At 33.3% G+C, this 23,942-nt stretch overlaps 2 protein-coding genes and 1 long non-coding RNA gene across 11 annotated transcripts; all 3 read left to right on the top strand.

Annotated features, from left to right (window-relative positions):
* Positions 1-178: 178 nt before the first annotated feature.
* On the top strand, positions 179-4,921 carry LOC105163624 (uncharacterized). The gene is made up of 3 exons (XM_011082040.3): positions 179-334; positions 1,237-2,001; positions 4,414-4,921. The coding sequence occupies exons 1-3, from the start codon at positions 321-323 to the stop codon at positions 4,727-4,729; spliced, it is 1,095 nt and encodes a 364-aa protein (XP_011080342.1). The 5' UTR covers positions 179-320; the 3' UTR covers positions 4,730-4,921.
* A 1,691-nt stretch (positions 4,922-6,612) lies between these two features.
* On the top strand, positions 6,613-7,915 carry LOC148787921 (uncharacterized). Its single transcript, XR_016065819.1, has 2 exons — positions 6,613-7,051; positions 7,228-7,915. It is a non-coding gene; the product is annotated as an uncharacterized LOC148787921 (long non-coding RNA).
* Positions 7,916-19,434: 11,519 nt separating this feature from the next.
* On the top strand, positions 19,435-23,718 carry LOC105163625 (nuclear transcription factor Y subunit A-1). Of its 9 annotated transcripts, none has more exons than XM_011082048.3 (7): positions 19,435-19,623; positions 19,930-20,015; positions 20,839-21,095; positions 21,553-21,668; positions 21,768-21,833; positions 22,657-22,821; positions 22,981-23,718. In XM_011082048.3, exons 3-7 carry the CDS (start codon positions 20,843-20,845, stop codon positions 23,329-23,331), a joined length of 951 nt encoding a protein of 316 aa, XP_011080350.1. In that variant the 5' UTR covers positions 19,435-19,623; positions 19,930-20,015; positions 20,839-20,842; the 3' UTR covers positions 23,332-23,718. The 9 variants fall into 9 exon arrangements, with proteins under 9 accessions (XP_011080350.1, XP_011080346.1, XP_088738359.1 ...); XM_011082044.3 differs by having other exon boundaries at positions 20,778-21,095; XM_088882233.1 differs by having other exon boundaries at positions 19,435-19,626.
* The last annotated feature ends 224 nt before the right edge of the window (positions 23,719-23,942 follow it).

Genomic DNA, 23,942 nt, shown 5'->3' with positions numbered 1-23,942 from the left:
CCAGCCCAAATTTGTAATAATAAAATCCAACTTGAAAAGGCCCAATACGGCTCTGAACATTGGAATTGGGCCTGTTGCAGCTCAGCCCAAATACCAACTGTCGTATAGTTTAGGAGGCAAGAACCCGGCAACTACGCCGTTTTGTTCCTGGAGGTCTTTAATTTGATTGTCTGTCTGGACTCCGACTCGCACATAGTGGCGCACACGGCAAATTCAGCAGGACCAGCATCAGCACCACCTGGAGCACCACCTCGCTGTCTCATTTGGGGGAAAGGTTTCTGCCTGAATCCATCGAGCCCACCTCTCAACCACTGCAAGCGATGTTCTACAGAGGGTAAGAAGTAGGGATGAAGAAAAAGAAGAGGAGCTCTCTTTTCTTTTTGGTTATTGAGTACGTTTTAATTGTGATGTCCTGAATCTCAGGTTAATTTTGATCTGAAGATTATTCTTATATGCTTTTGGTTGTTGGTTTCGCGTTTAATTTTCTGGGATTATTTTTTTTTTCTTTAACACAATACGGCGAAGTACTCTGGATAATTGTTTGTTGATTCTGCTCGAATATGTTTGTGCAATCTTTTGATTTTTCCTCATCCTTTTTCGTCTTCTTTTTTTTTTTTTTTGGTTCTTTGGAGAGGTCTGAATTAGCCACAACAGATTGCCTCGATGTCATTTTATCCTTAAATTTCTTTTCTTTACACGCCCCTCGGGTTGCTCTTGGATGTTCTTGCATTGCTTGGTTTTCCTTTATTTTCTTCATGATATTTTCGGGGGTTGATCCGGTTTTGAATTTGGCCCTCGAGATTTACTCAGTTCCTTGATCCTTAAATTTATTTTCTCTGAGTTTTTAGATGTCATGTCCCCGAGTTGCTCTTTGTAATAGGAATTGGTGTTCAGGCATAGTTACATTAGTGAGCTTTTTAATAAATTTCAGTTCGTAAATTTGATATCATACCACCAAATTCTCCCTTATTGCAACTTTTTTTTTTTTAATTATTGTTTAATATTCTGTTGTTTGAGCATTTATGATTAAAATAACTTTCAACATAAAGTTGTAAATGATGCATGCTCAAGCTGTTGTTATTGGCTACCTTTGGATTTTGAACTAGCTACTTGTCAGATGATTGCGAAATGTGATTTCTTATTAGGACTATGATTTACTTAACAACTATGTTGATTGTTTACTACTAGTACAGTACTGACCTGGTTAAAGTTTTTTTTGGTTGTTTGGAAATGAAGTAAATATGTGGACTCTGGTGATGCACGAGAAATGGGCTTGAAACGGCAGCGTTTAATGGATCAGGGGTCATCATATTATGGTACTCCTGGTCCAAGTTATATGTACAATGCTCCACCTCCACCACCTCCCTCATATTCTTATATTCCTCCTCCATTTCCTGTTGTCCGGCTTCGAGGCCTTCCCTTTGATTGTGCAGAGGCTGAAATAGTTGATTTTTTCCATGGTCTAGATGTTATTGATGTCCTGTTTGTCCATAAAGGTGGCAAGTTCACTGGAGAAGCTTATTGTGTGTTGGGATATCCTCTTCAACTTGATTTTGCCCTTCAGAGGAATAGGCAAAACATTGGTAAGAGATATGTGGAGGTTTTCCGAAGCAGAAAAGATGAATACTATAAAGCCATAGCAAATGAAGTTTTTGATGCTCCTGGTGGTTCACCTCGTCGTGGTGCCCCAAGGGCAAGATCTTCTGATGATACTAGGGACTTGTCGGAGTTTAAAGGGTTGTTGCGGTTGAGGGGGTTGCCATTCTCCTGTACCAGGGAGGAAATTATAAACTTCTTTAAGGATTTTAAGCTTTCAGAAGACAAGATTCATTTAATAGCTAATTCTGAGGGTAGGCCTGCTGGAGAAGCTTTTGTAGAGTTTTCAAGTCCTGAAGATTCAAGAGCTGCAATGTCTAAGGACAGGATGACTCTTGGATATCGCTATATAGAGCTTTTCCCTGCATCACGTGAGGAGTTGGAAGAAGCTGCTTCCAGGGGGCGGTGTGTGACCATCTCCTACTCTATTTCATTTTCTGTTATTTATGTCCGTAGCCTTTGGTATCATTCTTCTGTTGTTTATGTCCTGTGGTTGTTGCAACTGTTCCTTTTTGTTGTTCGTCTTTCTGTTGCAATTAGCTTATATAGAGCTTCACTTATTATCTGCTGGATTAACAAATATGTATTTTTGCTCATTCTTGCTCTTCTATGTTTTGAATATAACACCACTCATATCTTCCTGCTTCCCTACCTCTCTCCTGTGATCACATTTCTGGGTGTGTTAGATTTTGCACAAACCTGATATCTTGGGTAGCCATGACATGTGTAAATTCAGGGTGTCAAATTTTGAATGTAATATTTCTTTCTATTGTCCCTTGGAAGATAGCTAGAACGGCCTGTTAATTGTGCTTTTATTTTCGATATTATTTTCAATTTTGTCAAATCTATTGAAAATGACAGCATGAGATCTGAAAAATATATTTTGGACGCCAACTGAGGCCATCCAGACCCCAAACTGGTCCACAAAGTGGCCTGGGCAAAACCAGACAAGTGTTGGAGCAGAAAAAATGCATTAATTTCTGGAACTGGATCCAGTCCAACCAATAAACTGGTCAACCCATTATCAGGTCACTAAACCGGACAGTTGGAACAATCTTAAATCCCTCTTACTTTTCCAGACATTTTGGCAGAGGCAGTGGTGAGGCCAATTACTGTTTAGTCCGCCAGGGCCGTTAAAAGGGTTTGAGGATCCAACTGCTGATATACATCTCTATTGCCACCACTGGTTCCAAGGTGAACTCTGTCATGTTGTCCTTGTAAACTACCTACATACCCTCTTTCCTAATGCTGTCTTTCTCTCGTCAGGCACACTCACATATAAATGTCTTTTTCTTATGACTGTAAGCCTATATATCGGGAACTGGGTTTCAGGAGATGGAAGAGGCTGAGCAGGGGGTTGGGTGTGGAGAGAGGGAAGGAGTTAGATGTTTTGATGAATGTTTTGGGTTTCAAAACATTGATTAAGATATTGATTGTGGAATCCACCACATCCGCATTGTGCATCTCATGCTAATTTTCTTTAATGTTTCATGGGGTTTTGTGGCTCTCCGTATTTGTTTCGCTGGCATCTGGTTTGAATGACTTCATAATTTATGTCTACATAATTCTCAAATTAGGGCTTTCAATGCTGATAAACTGAAACCTAAACTTAGAGATGCAATGGAGCTCATCATGAAAGGTGATATAGATACTTTAGCGTACATGCACTGAAATTGTCAGTGTATCTTCATGAAAGGAAAGGAAAAAAAATTCTTCTCTAAGTTCACATAGATTTATTGTATTTTATTGAATTTGACATGCTATGATTATTTCAATTTATGGTTCTCAAGACTAATAATTGAACTACTACATGTGATAACAAGATGGATTAGTCAACCCAAAAAGGAAGGCTTGAAACATGGGAAAGTTCTTGAAAGGAACTGTTACCCCCTGCATGGGTTGTTAATTATGCAACTATTCCAGTCCAGACGCCACAACCTATGATTCATGTGATTGTTAAAATGTAAATTTTAACATGGTATCAACCAGGCCAAACAAGAGGTTTTGGATTCAAAGCTCATTGCCCTCCATTTATAAAATAAAGGTTTCACGCGCAGGGCTTGCACGTGAGGGGTGTGTGTTAAGATATTAATATGAAATAATTCTTCTCCTAATAGCTTAAGGTTTTAGATGAGGTGGGCGTTTAACTCATCTTCTTTACTATTGTTTCTGGATGTTGTCATATCTTTTATGCTTTCCGACATTCACTATTGGTTCTTTCTCCACAACTTTCCTTGGAAATATGATGTTTGCCGTATTACTGGTAAGGTAAGGTGCTGGTTTCAGGTCCACTTTAATGAGAGCCTTAATATTGAATGTTGACGGCCTTAATATTTGATAGCATATAATGCTCTATCAATTTGTTAAGGATTCTATCTTATGGTTTGCTGCAAGAAGCCATCTAGGATTTTGAGGTACCATGTTCTTCTAAATACTGTATAGTGATTTCTTGATTGAAAACTTCAAAATGTTTAGTCTAAAGGTCATCTTGATTGTATCATCCTTGCTATGTGCTGTTTTACCTTTGCAGAACTTTTGCTTTAAAACTTTATTATGGGTGAACTGAATACCACCTTCTGAATGCTAGGATATTGCAAGACATTGTTATCTATTATCCGTGCGACCCTTTGGCTCCTGTCCGAGCATTATTATGATGAAAAGTAGTATGCTGATTTATCATTTATGGTGTCTTAACAACTTTGCTGTTGACACGTATAACTTATATTACATACTTTATCCTATGTCATCTACTATAATGAACTCTTATACTGTATGTGATAAAAATTCTAAAATGAGTTCATGACCTTTTCTGATCAGGTTATTGCCAAAATCATTCGAAGGGAAGGACCCAACTGAACCTACACCTATACTGCGGATGAGGGGTTTACCATTTTCAGCTGGCAAGGATGATATAATCGATTTCTTCAAGAATTTTAGGTTGCCTGAAGAGTCAATTCACATTATCTTTAACTTCGAGGGGAGGCCAACTGGAGAAGCTTTCGTGGAGTTTGCTAGTGTAGATGATGCAAAAGCTGCGCTGGCTAAGGACAGGATGACACTCGGGAGTCGTTATATAGAGCTGTTTCCATCATCAGCAGAAGAGCTGAATGAAGCCGCCTCAAGGGGACGGTGACGAATTTTGGCTCTCGTCTTGTTAGCACTTAAATACTGCTGATGTAAAAGAATGTAGGAATCTTGTGCTATATATTTAGCGTAAGTTTTTCGGGATTAGACATGTTTTAGCTGTTAATTAATAGATGATTGATGGAATTGGAGCTGATGATACTACTATGAATTTTAATAAAAATGCTGTTAATGCATACCATATTGCTGTTGGGTCTGAAACTGTGGTAGTGTTTGGATGAAGTAAAGTTACTATCTTGACTTTGCCACTGAATTACACTGGCTTACATGGGCATGAAGTATATCTATCCTGGCTTTCCTAATTGCTCCAGATGTTTGGTAAGGAGTATGAAGTAAACCTGGAAAGGCCTATCTTTAAAATGTATGGGCAGAATTGGTGAAATTTGTTCAAAATTCAAAGATGATTAGGATGATTAAATTAATTGAAGTATTTTAGTAAAGATTGTTTACTATATATAGACACAAAAGTTTGTTTACCGCATAATTTATTCAAAAAGAAAAAGAAAAAGAAATTATCTAACTTTAGCCTGATTTGGCAGACTATAGCAATTATACGGGCATTTGTCGTGTGATTAATATAATTTTCAAGAGTTTGAATAATTACATGACAAGTATATTATACTTGCTGTATAATCAATTAGATTTAGTCAAATCTTTCATTTATTAGGAGGCTTTTTTGCAATTTCAAAGATAAAGGTATATATTAAGTAATTACACTTATATTTCAATTTATCCTGTTTGTGAATAAGAGTAGCCTTGCAGTTTGGCTTCAAGCACCCACGAACTGTACTAAAATAGTGGATCGACTAGCAACACAGCTAGACTCGTTGGGAAGGCCCCCAGCTAAAATCTTCTGAAGTTTTAAGTCAAATTCTAAGATGATGGGGGTAGCAAAGCTTTATCTCTCTATATTTAATGCAACCTTACAAATGAGTACAACCCCTATTTACAGTGGACAATTGTACTCGTCTGCTTGGGTCAACGTGGCAGTTTCTCAGGCCTTTGATGACCATAGTATCAATGGCCACGATATCAAGCTAGCGGGTTGGCCGGATCAAATCTCTCATAAAAAATGTACGAATCTTCATCTTGTATCGCAATTTTTGCCTCTCTTTAGAGGTTTTTACCATTCACAAATGAACTTATTATAACTAATCCTAAAAAAGAAAAAAGAAACAACAAAAATAACATAGGTAAAACAATAAATAAGGTAATTATTATTATTAAATGAAATGTGTTAGTGAAGATGGAAATTAATAGAGAGCAATTAAAAAAACAAGACATGTGAAGACAGAAGATGCTCCAAAGTTTGACATTATAGTGCTGCAGCAGCAACACATGCATAGGCATATACATATATAGATAGATAGAGAGCATATCCCAAAGCTCAAGAAATTCAGTGAAGTGCACGTGTGCATCCTCACCCTCTTTAATTATTTCAAAATTTTTACATTTTACTGCTCCGGGTATCCAATGTCCAAATTCTCCTCTTTTCTTTGTCTTAATTATAAATAAATAATATGTTGTGCTGTCTACACCAAGACAACAATTATAATTAAATAAGTAAGTAGGGTCTAAATTTGAGCTGAGAACAATAATAATAAACATTGAATTTTATACAATCTTAGTTGAACATTAATTAACTACTGTTTCTAGGGCATTGGACTCATCTCATATATATATATATATATATGTATCTTTTCTCATCATCTGTTGTAATTATTATTCATACTTATAGAATTTTAATTACATCTTAATCAATTTAATTATATGTATATGGCACCAATTTCATTTCCCATTATATTTAGTAGCAGCTGCTTTGCTTAATTTAAGGATTCTTAATGATTAAATACCCCCCTGGGGCAGCGGGCAGCCTGCCCGAAGCATTCCTTTTCCATATATACCGCCTACCACACACACAACCAAACATAAAAAATCGAGTCAAAAATCTTCAACTCCTCTCTCTCCCACACACACACACACTCCATTTTTCACCTTCTCTCCTTCACCCGCACTTTTTCATTTTCATCAGAATCTTGATTCACATACTTATATGAATGCCTGTGTGTGTGTTTTAACCGACATTCTTGATTTGTTTTTCTTCGGCTTAGTCTCATGTGATAATTAATGGTCTGGGTGATTCCTACTGTTGCTGGGGTTTCTTGTTCTTCACCGTGGTTGGGTTCAGTTTGAATTTGTTTTTCAGTTGGTATCGTTTAGCTGGAGTTAGCGGGATTTAGGGTTTTTGTTTTTAGCAGACTACATGTTCTTGAAAAGGTCTGTGTGAGCCTCTCCAAAAAAAACAGAAAAGGTCTGTGTGAGTGAAAGAGATATATATATATATATATATATATATATACGTCGTACACTACAGTTAGTCCATCCACTTGTGTTACTTTTTCAGTCAAAATTTTTGGTGGGTTGGTATAAAGTTATCCCTACAAAGCTTCCATCCTAGTAATGGATGTTCTGTCTTAAACTTTTCAGTTGAATTTGAACCCTCCAACAATGAGTCCATCTTGTAGTAGAAGAAGAAGTAGGATAACAAGGAAACCATCATCAAGAAGAACCCTTTTCAAGAAGAAGAAGAAGCATAGCAATAATCTCCAAACCGCATCAAAGATTCAAGAACCCTCAGTAGTTTCTCCGGCCACTTCTCCGACCAAGCCCTCCACTGATGTCGAAAACGTCGACAGCATCAGTGCTTGTTCCACTCCAAAAGGCCGAAGATTTCGGATACCGGAGATCAAAACCTGCCCTCCTGCGCCAAAGAAGAGACGGGTATTCTCAGCTGCAGGTTGTAATTCCCTGCGGAGAACTCCTGTAGCATTCTTTGCTCATCCGGATATAGAGCTCTTCTTTTACTTAGCTCTTCGCGGTATTCCAGTTTGATAAGTATGTTTGTGTACGTAGAGCTTGTTATCACATAGGTAGATCGATTGCTTTGCTACTCTTGTTTGCTGATTTGAACAGCTAGTCAGTGTGTGAAGATCTTAAGTTTGTGCTAATTCTAGCAGCTGGTTTTGTGGTATGTAGCGGATGTATTAGTATTACTGATATGCTGAGTTCAGCTGTTTGTCCTTAATGAGATATATATATATATATCCTCGGTGTATGTTCTGACTTCTACAAGTTCAAAGAATGAAATTTCATGTGTGGATTTAATCTTGTTCAATGGTTATGAATGCACATATATATGTTATATCACATATATATATATATGTTGTTTTGCACATGATTATGGTTGGAGTTTGTTTCTTTAATAATTAATCTCCTTGTTAAGTCAACCGGAGTGTGGTAATAAATTCATGTTTGATGATGTTTCTTAATGTAACTGCTGGAGATGTTATTTTTGAAGACGCTTTAATTTGTTTGTACTGTGTCACCCCATCTTGTCTCTTGAATAACACTCTCATACCAGAAGATTTCAAGCTAGCATTAATTAAGTCACCGGGTATATATATTCTCGCAGTTACTATTAATAGAATACGTGATTCCTGACAATCAGCATCAATTAAAGGCTATGGTCAAGGAAGACGATGGATGGTCAGGCAGAATTACTCAATTAGTACCCTCCGTGAAGCTATCAAATTCAGCCCAACCTCGGACAAGATAGTAAATAGAGACGACTTTCCTATAAACTTGAGCTTCCAGGTTTGTCTGAACCATAACTCAAATGACGAAATTCATGAATTTAGACAATGTCAAGCGATTCAAACTTCCCCTTCCATTGTATGCATGCATGAAAACACACTGATGTCAGAATTATAACCCTTTAATTTGATCAAATGGCAAGCTAACAACAAAATACGGCACGTTCCGACAGTGGCACCTTTCGACAACCGACGTTTGTAGATATAGTACCAAGATGGGAAAATGCAGGTAGAATTGTTCCAGTTAGGCAGTTGTAAGGCCTACACAGTTGGATGATTGTAAGTACTGGAAATGGATGGATTAGGGTCCCCTCTCCACATTCTCTGCCAGTACAAACATGCATCAACTATAATGTCGTCTTCAGACATCAAGCACTAGTCTGAAAAAAGGGCTTCTTCCACAAACCCTATTCTACTTTTTGAGCTGCAAGAACAAGAACATATGTATTGTATGTGTAGTTGATGTTGATTTCTCTTGTTGGCACACTCTCATCCCTTTTCTTTTTCTGCTATCTGCAGGTGCCTACATTCTCCATTTCTTCTCAATTTGTGGGCAGCTTCTGGAGTGGAAACAGCAAAAAAGAAGTAATTATTGCTGGCTGGGCGCGCGATATACATATATGGGGTTGTGGGAGGTGAGAATTCTTTACACAATTACACTTTCGAACCCAAAAGTCTGTCAAGACATAAAGCCTGTCAACTGATATGGAAAAGGGTTGGGTCGAGTTAAATTTGTTATGACTATCTCAATTAAGGAATCTAAGGATAGTAAAACGTTACCCTTTTTTTTAAAATTTATTGAAAGTATGATATACCTATTATATAATTAGTTATTTTTTCTTGAATTATACACTAATTATATCATATGTGTATTATACTTATCATATAATTGATTTAAATTTAGCCGTCTCAGATTCGAACTAAAATTTCTTGTGGGATAAATAATTAAGGGAGCCTATACCTACTGCAGAATGTCCTTGTTCTTGCCGAAGTTCATTCAACTATCATCGAACTTGATCACCATAATCTTATCAAAATACTGAGAATTAAGAGAATATGATATTTTAAAATTTATTATAAAATATTACATAATTTTTTGAAAACATGACTTATATAAGATTCGAAATAAGATGCTAATTAGAAGCTTATGATTAAGTTCTTCAAAAGAAAAAAAAAAGAGTTGTCAACTTATTTTTAAAATCTTAATAAGTTCATTTTTTCTCAAAATTAATGACAAATCTGTCATTAATAATATTTTGTAAATTACATGATCTTATATATTTTACCCAAATATTTTAATAAATTCTCTTTAAAACACTATAATAAATATAACATTTAAACATGCCTAATTATCATAATTATTAATAAATAATTTTTAACATATAACATTTATCATAATTTTCAATCATAATATATTTTTCTAGTGAAATAAAATCAGACATCTTATAAACTCAAAAGACATCTAATAAGATGTCTTATGAGTAAATTTACGATCAAACACTCTCTAATTAAGTTATGTTTCTACCCAATCAAGTACTATAAAATAAGTCAGTCACCGTCGACTCATAAAACACTTACTTAAAATAAGGAACTCTACATTTTTCATAAGATAAATTCAAATGAAAAATGTTGTGTATTAATCACTAAATTAACCACATGTAATGGTAGTGATTGTTGTAATTAATTAATTTTCTTAAACCTTGAAATTAGGTGAAATTTACTGTGCCTGTCTGTGTCAGATATATCTTTTAGCATTTTGTTAATATTTTTGGGTTTTTATCTTGTGTCAGATATTGTGGTGGGGTAGGTACATACATGTCTGAGGTCGGGCAACATGGGTAGGGAATCCAATGAAAAGACTCGTGCGGGTGGTGATCATCATTGTTGTTGTTTTTACGTTTTAGAGAGAGACAGAAGAGAAGAGAGAGACATGGGAATCTCAAGAAATTTCCCATCATTTTCTTTTTTTAAATAATTACACATTTTCTTCATGATATTTGATATAATTATACATAAATTTTTTATAATTTAAAAAATTATATTTAGCATTTTTGAAAGTTATTTTAATTTAACAAATAAGTCCCTCCATTAATCAAAGTTCATCAAATTTACTGATATTTAACAAAAAAAATCAAAAAGAAATCTATATTGACTATCGATTAACTTATTAGTATTTATTGCAAATCCAATAAATCTTTTTATGATTAAATTACCTTCATATATCTTCACGCGTTAATGCAAGTGAGGAGGTGTATCTTCATAGTTACAACGGTAGTTTAGTCGAAAAAAATTAATTGACATGTAATAAGTCGATAATAAGTCAACCGATGGTAAATATCAATTTTTATTTAATACTTTTGTTCATATCAATAAATTTAGTGAATTTTGACTGACGGAGGGATTTATTTTTTAGACAATAGCAAACTTCATGGGTGTTAAATGTAATTTTCCAAATCATATGAGATATACGTGTAATTATGTCAGACCTCATGAGGAGGAGTGCAATTGTCCCTTTTATTTTCTTCCTACATATTTATATTTTTTAGCACTGTTGGATGATCTGCATTTGGAAAAGTTATATCCCAAGTCAGATTTGAACGAACCAAATCAATTACAAAATAAGTATGATATATACACTTATAATATAATTGATTATTTTTTTTAAAATTATATACAAATCACACAATAAATATATTGCATTCGCTGCCCCGATCATACTCTTGTTACGGATTAGAATTTGACGAGTGATTGGTGAAAATGAAAGGAGGTAGGTGGGGTGGCCGTGGGATTTACGTACGTGATTGACTTAAATTGCCGGTCACCCACTTGATTCTTGATGTTTCACATCGGTTTGATGATAAAATAGCATAAGGTACAAAATGGAATTATGCATTGACGCTATTTCTGTCAAACAAAATGGAATCGACAGTAGTACAAGAATGTATCATTTCATTTTGGAGCTACTTATAATGTTGATACGTAATTTGTTGCATGCATGACACACATTTTTCATCATTTCTTGCTCAACGAAACATTCGAAAATAATAGTTATAAGTAGAAAAAAAAATTATATGTAACTATTGGGTAAAAAGTTTGATGTATTATGAGCTTATAAATTGACATTGCGGAGATGGGATATTTTTTGAGATATTCGAATAATAGTTAGGACAAAAGAATCGTAAAGAAGTTCAACTTATAGACAAAAATGCCTAATTAACGGGTATTAAACACATTTCTGACCAACTTACAATTCTTAGCTTGATTTAGGATAAACATAAATAAAAAAAATGTGGTTTTAAATACTTTCATTTAAGTTAATAAGTTGTAATGAAAAGTACTTAATTTAAATATTTGCAAACATTCACAAAGTGATGAGGCTTGAGAGTATGGTTCAGCTAAATTTTTTTTTCTTCCCTATTTAATTTAGAGGTGGAAAGAATTTTATATTGAAAATTTTTAATCTTTTAGTTATTATTTTATATAATATATATATATATATATAAGTTATGTGTAGAAAATCTTTTCTTTTTTTAAATAAAAACCATTCATGGTAAGAACAATTGTATTTAAGTTATCACGGTTAACAATTTTTAACACGTGATAACAAAAATGGGTTATATGCAATTTATCTTTTATGATGTTTGAAATGAGTAAAAAATTCACTGTAATTTTTTTTTTTATCAAATTGCTCCCTGTCAATTGTTTAGATAGGAGGATAATTTGCTTCATTTTTCAAAATACATGGATAATTTACTATTTTTTTATAGGGGATAATTTACCCATTTTGTATATCACAGGGGGTAAATTGCATTTTTCCGTGACAAAAACATATACATATTTATTTTTAGCCAGAAATTTCCATGTTAAGAAATTTAGTATCTATCTATCTTAATCAAAAGTTGGAGTATATATATATATATATATATATATATATACAGACATTTATTTTATGTATGAAAAAGTAGAAAAGAGAAAAAGAAAAAGGTATCAATTAGTGTGGAGATTAAGGTATATTAGCAAAGGTGTGTGTTTGTGTGTATCAAATGAAGGGGTAGGGAGACAATAATTGGGCTCAAATGCAAATAAAGAAAAAGGGATTGGCTAAAGTTTAAGCTTTTGATATATCATCTTTTAAAACCTTTGTTAGGAATTTGTCCAATAATTAATTAGCATGAAGCCCTTCAACTCCTCTTATTTCAAGTTATGCCCCCACCTCACCCATCTTGTAGATGCTACATCCAATATCAAATGCACCAGATAGTTAGATATTTGATAGAAATAGTATTTTTCGTTCCGTAATATAGTTTTTGCGCTTTTAATCCTATATATTTGATAATGGAATTCTCATTTTTTGTTTCATTACATTTCATAAAGCAACACGTTTAGTCTCATGTCACATTTTCATTAGATACTTAACATAACAGGTCATGTAACCGTTAAGTGTATAGAACCAAAAGTGCTACTTTTTGAAAGTTATGTGACCAAAAATAATAATCTTGTAACCAACGAGACCAAAAGTGTAAAGGTCCTAATGACCACTTGTTCATTTTTCATTAAAATATTTTTAAAAAATGTATTATGGAATAAAAAAAATAAGAATCATGCAACCAACGAAACCACAAGTAAAAAAGTCCGGAACTATGAATGAAAAAGTGTTATTTTCTCTTAACACATACTTTACTTTTTAAAAATAAAATGTATATATTTAACAGTTAGCCACATACTCAATACACAAAGCAGTGAATACAACATGAATTCAACTCCATTCCACCTCCCACAAATCACAGGGATTGCACGTGTGAACTCCAATGTACATACATGTGTGAGTATGTCTTGGAATGAGGTTTGATGCATTGAAATTGGGTACCTTATATGTACATGTTAATGTACAAACATAAGGATTGATGTTCCTATAAATATATATATATATATATGGGGAAAGTAGACAATTTTACTTTATAAATTTCAATCACGTACTACAATTATAATATTCCACCAACCTTAATTTATATATTTTAGTACAATTAGGGAGGGCAAATTTTCTAGAATCCGAGGTTGCCCCCACCACATATATTCATCAACTCTTCTTTAGCTTTTGGGTCAAATCCATCATTTTGGATTTCCATCTACTTCTTTAGTTAAAATTACACTTTTAGTTTGATAAGATGAGTGTTGAATATTTTTTGCTTTTCTACTTTACTTAATTTTTGAATTGGTCTAAAAAATAAAAAAATTCAATATATTTAGTTTTCTATTTTACGAAAATTTTAAAATAATCTCAAAAATTAAAAAAAATCGACATATTTAATCTTATATCTAAATTTCAATTGAAACTTAGATGGTAAGAACACGGGCTACGCCCGTGTTCATTAGCTTGGTTGCTCATACAACTAATGGACACGCACATTGTTTGTGTCCTTGTTGTTTATTTTTTAATACAAACTTGAACATGGGACTAAATGTGTCAATTATTTTTAATTTTAAAAATTATGTAAAGTAGAGGACTGAAAGTGTTCAACCCCTAAATTACGGGACTATAAATCTAGTTTCGCTGCTTTTTTACGTACCCTCTTTGTTTCTCACTGCTATTATTTCCCACTTTTCTTGATTTATTAAAGGGTAAATTATAAGGGCTCCCTTGAGATTTGACATAATTAATACTACACTTTCGTTATTTAAAAAATTGCAAATACCCACTAAAATTACAAATACTCTAACAAATACCCCCTTATGATATCTCATTATAAATGAGTATTTGTTAAGGTATTTATTATTTTAGGATTCATTTATAATTTTTAAATAATAAAAAAATATTTATAATTAAGAAAAAATTTAAAGCCCTTGTAATTTATTCTTTATTAAATTGGATCATAATTCCATTTTCAAATTTATGACAACAACTATGAAATTTATGTAGACTTATTAAGGTTAGGGTTTTTTCAGAAAAATCTCTAAGGGAGTATGGAGAAGATTAAAAGGGTGTTTCAGACGTAAATTGATATTCTAAATATTTTATAAAATGTTTGAAAATTTACAAAATAAAATAAAAAAAAATATTCGATAAAATTAAAAGAAAAAAAGAGAGTTTACAAGACCAGAATATGAGATATCATTAACTCTATATTAAAATAATTGACAAATTTAACTCTTTTAATTTTAATTTTAATTATATTTATCAAAGAAATTATTATCCCTACCATTTTATAAATTCTATAATCTTATTTTGTCTAAATAATTTGCTTATTTATTCTTAAAATGTATTGAATTATACAAAGGCTAGCAAAAACGTCCTTACACATCAAACCCTAGAAATTATCCAATTCACATTACTCAGCCCAACCTGTTTAATTATTGATTCTTTATTTGAATTTTGGGCCGGCCCAATCTGATGCTACTCACCACCTTACACCACTTTTTTTTTTAGGAGCGGGGTGGGGACAAGAGTGTAAATGATTCAAGTCGGGCTGAACACATCATTGTTAAAACTTATTTGAATTGTTATTGAGATTCAGAATTCGCGTCTGAATTTGATTTGCTTACTGATCTAATCAAGCTCCAACGAGTTTTAATTGGATCAACATAAATTGAGTTAGAATAATTTAATATTTTTAAATATATTTTATTATTTTTTGACTAATCCAATCGGGCTCGAAAGATATTAATTTATCAAACAAATCGAATTCAAATAAACTTTTATTCATCTATTTTAATCTAATATTGAATAATTTAATTTATTTTTCGACCCGAATGGAAGATGATGATATATATGGTTTTGGTAGATTTATAATCTTGTTAATTTAATTGGTTGTATAGAGTGCTCACACATAGAACCCCAATTCTTTATATGTTTCCACTAAAAAGAAGTATGGTGAGTGCAGTCGTATATATGTAAAACTCTCCACAAACACGACTTAAATAAAGTTGACACTATTATCATTACCAAGACATAACGGGTTGGTGACGGGTCGTCTCGAGTTAATTCACTTTTATTATTATAAATTATTTTAAAAATGTATCTAAATTATGCCAAAAAAAAAACGAACGTAATTTATCTGTAATAATGTAAATAAACAAATTGTTTTACTATGATAAAAAATTAGGAATTTATCCCCGACAGGAGGTAAATTATATTTTTTTTTTATTTTATAAGAGTAATTTGTTCATTTATAATATTATAAAAATAAATTATATTATAAATTGCTTAACGATTTAATTTTTATGTTATCGAAAGATAATCGAAATCACAATTGTATGTAATTTTTTATTAACTAAGCCAACAAGCGTTAAAGATATGTTTGTTAGTGGTACATTGAGTGGATCATGGTACGAGGTTTGATAGGAGGGACACATTTGTGTTGTGTACCCAACGCGTCTCACTAGATCATGCACCTTGTTCGTTCGCCATCTGATATCGACTGTGACGTGAGAATGGATGAACGGCGTGGGAGGTCCTTCAGTGGAGTCCATTGTGTGGTGAGGCTCATCATAGTTGCTGTGAACTCACTCCAAAGTTGTACGAATTGGGGAATCAGGGGTTGGATTCTCTTAAGAAAACTAAATCCATACGTCATTGCATTCTTAAGAAAAACAAATCCTGATGTCCTTGATGTGACGTGTGTCGCTATCCACAAATATTATTATTATCATTATTTTGTCTTTATTGATTTTTTTTCAAAAAAATTATCATAATTTACCAGTGTTTAAATTTTACGGTCGTCTAACAAATACCCCTTCTAACAATATATTTTAAGTGGGTATCTGTTAAACGTTTGTTAACTCCAAAAAGATATTTATAATTTTTTAAATAAAAAAAATATTTTGTAATTGTGATAAATTTCGGAGGTATAGATAAATTCCATAAGATTTTGATAATTCCCGGTAAGTATGTATGTATGTAATATTTATTTCAAATAATTATTTAATTTTACTTAGGTATAAAAGGAATTTCATTAACTTGTAATAATATTACTTGAAGAAGATTTTAGTGAAATGTTTATTTCCAATTTAACTAATTGTACTTCTTTTATATTTTAAGTTACACCGTAAGTATAATGCATCAAATTCATCATAATTAATTGACACGATTATTTATTTAATTTTCACAAAAGAAATCATAACACCAGGTATATTACCAAATATTACATTTATTATATCTGATTAATATTATATAATTATTATAAATAGTAAGTAAATTTCAAAATATTTTTGAAATTTTGGGTCTTGAAATTAAAAAAATAAATAAAAAAAAAATTGTATGAACGCAAAGAGCGACGTGGCCGGAACTCCGCCGTGATTGGGAGGCCACTGGGATGGCGGGGCGGGGACCACCACCAAGCCACGCGTCAACAGCCTCAGCCGGTGTCATGTGGCCTTCCAATTTTATATTTCCAATTATTTTAGCAACTCCCAAATCTTGATAATATCACCGGGGGGCCTACAAAGATTCCTAGCACCCAAAATTATTATTATTATTATTATTATTAAAATATTCATTTAAAATTTATTAAATTAAAGCTTATTTATCTTTTATTTTTTTGTTTTCCTAAGGGAAGAATCGGAGGAGAAATATGGCATTTGAGCAATAATTGTTAATAAATACTCCATAAATTTAAAATTATTTTTTCAAATTTTATAGAACGATAATTTTCTCGTTAAAAGCACTATTAATTTGAATAAATAAAAATTCTTTTATTTTACCAACAATTATTGGGGGATATTCATAAGAAAACTCGTCGAAATTCAATATTTTAATTTATTTAGAATACTTTAAAAAAATACCGAGTCTTGAGTGCGACTAATAAAATAGACGTAATATAATCAAAAAGAGGATTGAGTAATCTCTTTCTTATGCATTTTCTTAATTACATAAAAGGAATTTCTTTTGAATTTTCTTTTCTTTAATATCTTTTGTCAATTATTTTTTCTAATATTTCTTTTTCTTTATTTTTTTCAGAAAAATCCTTAAATTTTAGTCTTTATACAAAAAGGCCCTACCTTATCCAAATGTGGTGAGCCCCAAACTATGACATAAAGTGAGAAATTTCACATCCTTAAAGTTTGAACACTTTTTCCATTTCCTTACATGTTTTTCTATTTCATAGGTATAGGTTTGGTTTATATAGCAATAATTGCTTACAATTAAAATACTACATTTTAAATTGAAATGCTCTTAACAATTATAACTTTTGACATAACAGTAAGTATTTGGTCCAAATAATTAATATTAAAATTAAATATTGTATTCGATTTTTGTACATAATGAGAAGTTAAATTACTAAAGAGGGCTTGCTGGTATACGAAGCAACAACAGACCTCGAGACAAGTTCCGGTAGAAACTCGGCACTTAAGTTGTCGGAGGGTTCAAAAATTAGAGTTGCAGTGTTGTTAACAGTTATAACTTTTAGCACAATGACATATTTTTAGTTCAACATTAAATTGCTTTCTATTAATTTCTGCAGTCCCTTATGATTCATTTGTTATTGATTATTGATAAATTTATTATTCAAAGTTTTAAGTTCGAGATCTTTTAGGAGGAAAAAAATAGCGCGGCAAAACATAATCATGTTCGTTTTATTATTTTAAAAAAAATCAAAATGTATCATTATTATTTTATTATTAACGTTAGTTGAATATTTCAAATTCGCGTCTTTATATTATCCACTTGTTATTTTAAATATTTAGCTTACGCTATTTACTTTTTATGAAAGTGATACTCTAAAAATTAATATGTAATTACAACAAAATATATGTATATATATTGAATAGTTAACCAATTATATACATCACCACATCATAAATTTTAATTATTAATAATTAAAACAACCAACATATAATAATAATTTATAATTAATCAACAAATATTATTTTGTAAAATAGTAGATAAAGACTCGTACAGATATAATAATGAGATTCAAATTCATAATATCATTAATTTGGAGTATCAATTTAACTACGTAAAATTAGGCCTTGTTCACATACACATTTCTTACTCCCTATGTGCAAATTATCGTATATTTATTTTAAGCTGGTTAATTATATAAAAATTTTTTTTTCTCTAAATCTATATTCTTGAAATCTTAGTCAGATACGGGTCAATAATTTTATTTCTATATATAGTTTAGTATAGAAGTTGTATTTTATTTCAAACTCACACTAGTCAAACCAATGGAATTATGCAACAATATTTAGTACTAATATAGAAATTTAATGTTCATTTTTAGAAGCACCACATGTTCACAAGAAAGCGTCCAACGCAATTTAAGTTCAATACGTTGTTGCATGGTTGTGAGCGGTGATGCTGACAGCTCAGACAGGCGTTATGCCGATTCGTGACAGCTCATTTCGTGTTTTCACTACGTGTCCTATAAAATTAAGCGGTCGGTACCTAAATATTTATTCTGCGGACGGTACAGTATGGTGCATTTAGTCGATTAGGTGATCTGTACAGGAGGCATTTTTATTAGTTTTTGAAAGAAATAAAATCCCATCTAAAAGTTTTTTGAACTCACTATTTGCTTTACCTTTAAGGAAAATGAGGGGAACCAAGGAGCCCTTGATTTTAATTTTCCCTCTTTTTCCCACTTTCAAATTTAGGGTTTTTCATAATAATAATAATTTTATTATTATTTTAAAAAATTATAAATATCTTTTAAAATTTAACAGTCGTTCAATAAATGCTCCCCCATGACAGTTTTTTGGGAATATTTTTATTAGACGGTCGTTAATTGTAGGACATATTTATAAATTTTCAAACAATGAAAAATATTTGTAATTATAACAAAATTCAAGAAGTACATTGCAATTTATCTTAAAATTTAACTCAATTAATTATTAAAATTTTATAAATTTCCAATTCTCATATTATTTTATTTTTTTTTTAATTGGAATTCTCATTTTATTTTTAAAAGAAGAAATTAATAGATCAAGTAACACGTGTACAAGGCCAACTGAAGGTGGGGCCCCAGAAGAGGTAGCACAAGTTATAGGTGCCTTGGGGGGTGAGGGAATCAGAGCCAGGCTAAAGACTCCCCCAAATTAACACTCTTATACAAACAGATACTCTCCCTATATTCTGCAGTTGAACAGTAGGCTTTAAAATTCTGCAGTATTTCTCACACCTATATCAACGCACATTGACTCTCAATTCTCTCTCTTTCTCTCTCTAAATTCTCGCAATCCCCAAATTTTAGGGTTCTATTTTAATCATCGACATCAGTCCTGGCCTTGACTGGTAGTAGTACTTTTTTCTTTATTTTTTTTTTTATATAATTTGCTGTATTTTCTTTGTTGCATGAGCCTCGCCCTGCATGTATTCGTCTTTACATGTGTGTATTTTATGTATGCATGTGCGGTATTGGGGTATAATGAGCTATCTGATCTGGGTTTTTTTTCTTGTTGTGATTTATTATTGTGATATTTCATAATTGGCTCTGGTATTGTTTTGCAAGTTAGTGCGAGTCTCCATGCCTCTCTATCTCTCTCTCTTTGATTTTAAGGAAGATTAGTTCTTGACTTTTTGGCGTTGTTTCGTTTAAAGTTCAGTGCTTTGTCTTAATTTTGACGGAGGTGGGTGCCGAGAAGTTCTTGGATTCAAATGGATTGATGTGATTGTGATTTGAAAAGGTAAAAAAGAAAGTTTGAATTGAAATTATTTCTGCGTAAATTCATCTAACTTGGCAATTTCAAACAGAAAATAAGGAAAGAAATGAAAGAGCTAAAAGGAAGAAGTAGATTCTAGACATTTTGTGAAATTTGAACTTTAAGATGAAGGCTAGAACACTTTTCTTGTTTCCTGTGAATTTAGTAGAATCGTGCCTCAGCAGACTTAAACTAAAGTTATCATGGTATGCGAATCAATATGGCTTTTTTAATAAGCAGCTGCTGGGCCTAAAAAATTGGTACAATGTGCGTATATGTTTTTTCAGTTTTGATGCTGTGAACAAGGAATTTCATATCAAGTAAGAGGGAAGATTAAGAGATGCAGCAAGAACCGGTGACATTGTATCTTATGTTCGAAAATTCATATAGTAATTTGTTAATGGTTATTAATATTAATTATTTGCAGAAGTAAAATTTACATATGTGGCTGAAAAAATGGAAGATCCATTTACTACAGAATTCAACATATGCCACTTATGCTATTATTGGTGTGAGTATGGCTTAGGTCATTCTTTTTGTTATTTATGATTCTATTTAATAGCATTATTGAGCTTAAGTGTGCAAACTGATTCCTGCATAACTTTGTATGTCATTTACATTTGAGGCATTTGTCACAAATGCAAATCGAAAGACTTTTTAGGTCTCTCTGTTTAGTATGTTTATACTTTCGTTTTTCTTTCCAACATTTAGGCTGCATGTTGAATTTTATGCTATTGGACTATCTAGGCCTTGCTTGTTTGTGGCTTCTGTAAGGGAACATTGGTTCAGGGCTTGTGCATAATTACAGGAGCATGCAATCCAAGTCTAAAAGCGTCCACCAAGGAGAAGCGGCCGGCCTTTACAATGTTGCAAACTCCACTTCTGATCCTTGGTGGAACAATACTGGATATAATTCCTTTTCCCCAGCTATGATGAGGGGAAATGCATCAGATTCGTCATCCCTGGAACAATCTGTGGATGGACAGTCACAATCTGAAGGTGGGATAAATGAGGAAGATGATGATACTACCAAAAAATCGCCAACTGGTACACCTCTGCAGCCAGGTACTGCTTCATGCTTATAGCTTATATGTCTTGATTACAACTCGATTTTTGGTTTCTGCAAATGAATTTTGTATCTCGGACATGCCAACCTAGGCGGTCACATCTGCATTTGCGACTTCGAAGATGATATTGGATTAAGGACTATGGGTATTGTTGGGTTCTTAATGGGAACTAAATGAAATTTCTGTTCAGCTTCTTGCATTTGCTTGGGTACTGGATGCGAAAAGAAATGCCATGCTTTTCTGTTATATTTCATGTCCAAAGATGAACTTTTTCTGGTGTAAGAAGACCACCATGATTTTCTTATCTCTTACTAAAATGGTATATATTTTCATTGTCTTAGCTCGAGCTTGTTATATGAATGGATAGAAAGGTGGAACCTTGTTGAGATGTCTTGAAATATTTATTGAACTTTCTTACTTTTTCTCATATGTATGAGCATTTCTGTGAAGTTCAGATAGACGCTATGGGAGGGAGGGTCCAAAACTCCAGCAAGTTCCACCTACCTTACATCCAAGAAATGATGGGAACTTTACTCATGCCCCGCAGCTTGAGCTTGTTGGGCACTCAGTTGTACGAATACTGCTGCAAACATCTTAATCTTTGCTTGCTTTAGAATCAGGAGCATGATATTGAAGCTGGTGTTCTAACATGAAAATCTGTTTGTTTCAGGCTTGCGGCTCAAATCCATATGATCAATATTATGGAGGAATGATGGCTGCTTATGCCCAGTCTTTGGTATGACAATAAGTGCGAAGCTATCTCACAGATGTGAATTTTGTTATAATATGCTCACTAGTAAATTGCATGTTGAGAATGGGGTGTGTGCGCGTATGTGTGTTTGTGTGTTGTAAATAGTGAGAAGGATTTTACTAGTGTTCTTTCAGCGTAGCACTCTGCATGTTGGAGGTGAAGCCCAAAAACATGGAGTAATAGTTCGAAGGAATACAAAACTCATATATGAGAAATAAATTGTGGAACAACTTGTCCTTTCAATGTAAGTATTCAGAGGGATCCACTGTATGTTTTGAGTTTTTGTTCCAACATCAAACCTTTCAGGATCCTATTTTGTTTCCAAGTTTCTTTGAGACTCAAGTTTGGCCTTGTTGCTTTTGTAATACTACCATTCCAGAAGTCATGTACTACCTATGGTCTGAGATATGTAGTGAGTGGTTCACTAATCCTAATTGATGTATCTCGTCGAACAACCTTCAGAAATTCTAGCGACAGATAGAAATTCCAAGTGTCTCTTCTTAGGCTCAGTGGTCAAATTATTGCTCTAGGTTACACTGTATGAAGTGTCCAGTGGCTCCTCATATTGCTGTCAGTAGTAGTGTGGACATACTGATGGAGTCGATGATATGTATCATCTGTTCCACTTGTCACTTCAGACTGATAAGTTAATAACTAGTATTTTGTTTTTCTAATCCAACTTAGGGCAGTTAAGGTCAATATTTGACTTCGGGGTGAATGTTAATCCTATGTCCTCCTCCATTAATAATTTTCATGGTATTATCTCATTCATTGAATGTTTCCCTGAAAATTTGCTTTTTTCATCAAGGTTCCTCCGTATTTACATGATATGCATCATGCAAGAATGCCACTGCCCCTGGAAATGGCACAGGAGCCTGTATATGTGAATGCCAAGCAGTACCATGGTATTCTGAGGAGGCGACAGTCACGTGCTAAAGCGGAGCTTGAAAAGAAGTTGATAAAAGTCCGTAAGGTGGTTTTTTCCTCTTTCTCCATTTTGATGTCTCGTTGTGTCTGAGCATGTGGGCATATTGAGTAATGAAACTAGATAAATGTTGAGAACTTTTGACTAGATCTTGCACACATTTCTAGTACCATCGGTGAGGTTAACTGTTCTCTTTGTTGATCACAGCCTTATCTCCATGAGTCTCGTCACCAGCATGCCTTGAGGAGGGCAAGGGGCACTGGGGGACGTTTTGCAAAGAAGTCTGATTCAGATACTTCTAAGGGGACAGATTCTGGCTCGGCTATCATGTCACAGTCTATCAGTTCATCAGGTTCTGGACCATTTCTCTCCGACTCCAGTGGAGCAAAAGTGCCTGATGCTCAGGATTTGTACAACAGTGATATTGGAAATTTTAGAAATCAAACCAACTGGCAGGTACAGGCAAATCAGCGTCGTTCCGCTGAGACGGGAGAAGGACCCACTTCAAGTCAGAAGTGGGGAAATATTCCACCTAACCGTGCACTTGCTATGCCGTGAACTCACACTTATAGTGTGTGGGTAGGGGGTGGTTGGTGACCAGAGAAAGGCAGCTGGTTACTCGTTTAAACCTTGGCTTTCCGGAGCTGGGCGGCAATTCATTCTTGGCTGTTTTTATTTTAGTGTGTGGGGGAGGAGTAATGGGGATTCTTCTAGCCCCTTTCTTTGAACTACTATTGTTCTTCCCTTCTGTACAAAATGTCATTAGAGATGAAGGTTGAGTAGGAAAAAGACCTGGTAATAGCTGGAGTACCTGTAGAGTTCTAGGGGAAGCATCTATGTACTACTTGCAGTTGTCTTGTTTTCGATTTCAAAATGTGAAAACTTTTGTGTTGATTACATTAAAGATGGTGAGAAGTCGATGGTGATTGAAACAATTTGACATAAGCCTTATAGCATCCGAGTTTCGTTTTGGTTCTCTCTCGTAACAGCAGGTGTTTAGCTCGTGAGGTGGTCACATATGATATAACTAATGGAAAATTCATATGTCAATGTTGCCTAGTTTCTGAAATATTTGTTTATGGAAGTTTGGTGTTTTTTTCGGTGACGTACATCTTAAAGCGTCCAGTGTGATTTCTGACATGGGTCCCCTGGAATGAATTTATTTGTCG

This window comes from Sesamum indicum, linkage group LG6 (assembly GCF_026168435.1).
Source record: "Sesamum indicum cultivar Baizhima isolate 11 linkage group LG6, ASM2616843v1, whole genome shotgun sequence".
NCBI lineage: Eukaryota > Viridiplantae > Streptophyta > Magnoliopsida > Lamiales > Pedaliaceae > Sesamum > Sesamum indicum.
Note: the sequence above shows the minus strand (reverse complement) of the source record. Positions and strands in the feature narration are given on the sequence as shown.

What these genes read in the sequence shown, in the direction of transcription:
- LOC105163624 (XM_011082040.3), top strand. An exon ending in GAAGCTGCTTCCAGGGGGCG is followed by an intron (nt 2,002 to 4,413) that starts GTGTGTGACCAT and finishes TTTTCTGATCAG; the next exon opens with GTTATTGCCAAAATCATTCG.
- LOC105163625 (XM_011082047.3), top strand. Translation starts at nt 20,843, where the DNA reads ATGCAATCCAAGTCTAAAAGCGTCCACCAAGGAGAAGCGGCCGGCCTT. An exon ending in CTGCTTATGCCCAGTCTTTG is followed by an intron (nt 21,834 to 22,656) that starts GTATGACAATAA and finishes TTTTTCATCAAG; the next exon opens with GTTCCTCCGTATTTACATGA. An exon ending in AGTTGATAAAAGTCCGTAAG is followed by an intron (nt 22,822 to 22,980) that starts GTGGTTTTTTCC and finishes TGTTGATCACAG; the next exon opens with CCTTATCTCCATGAGTCTCG.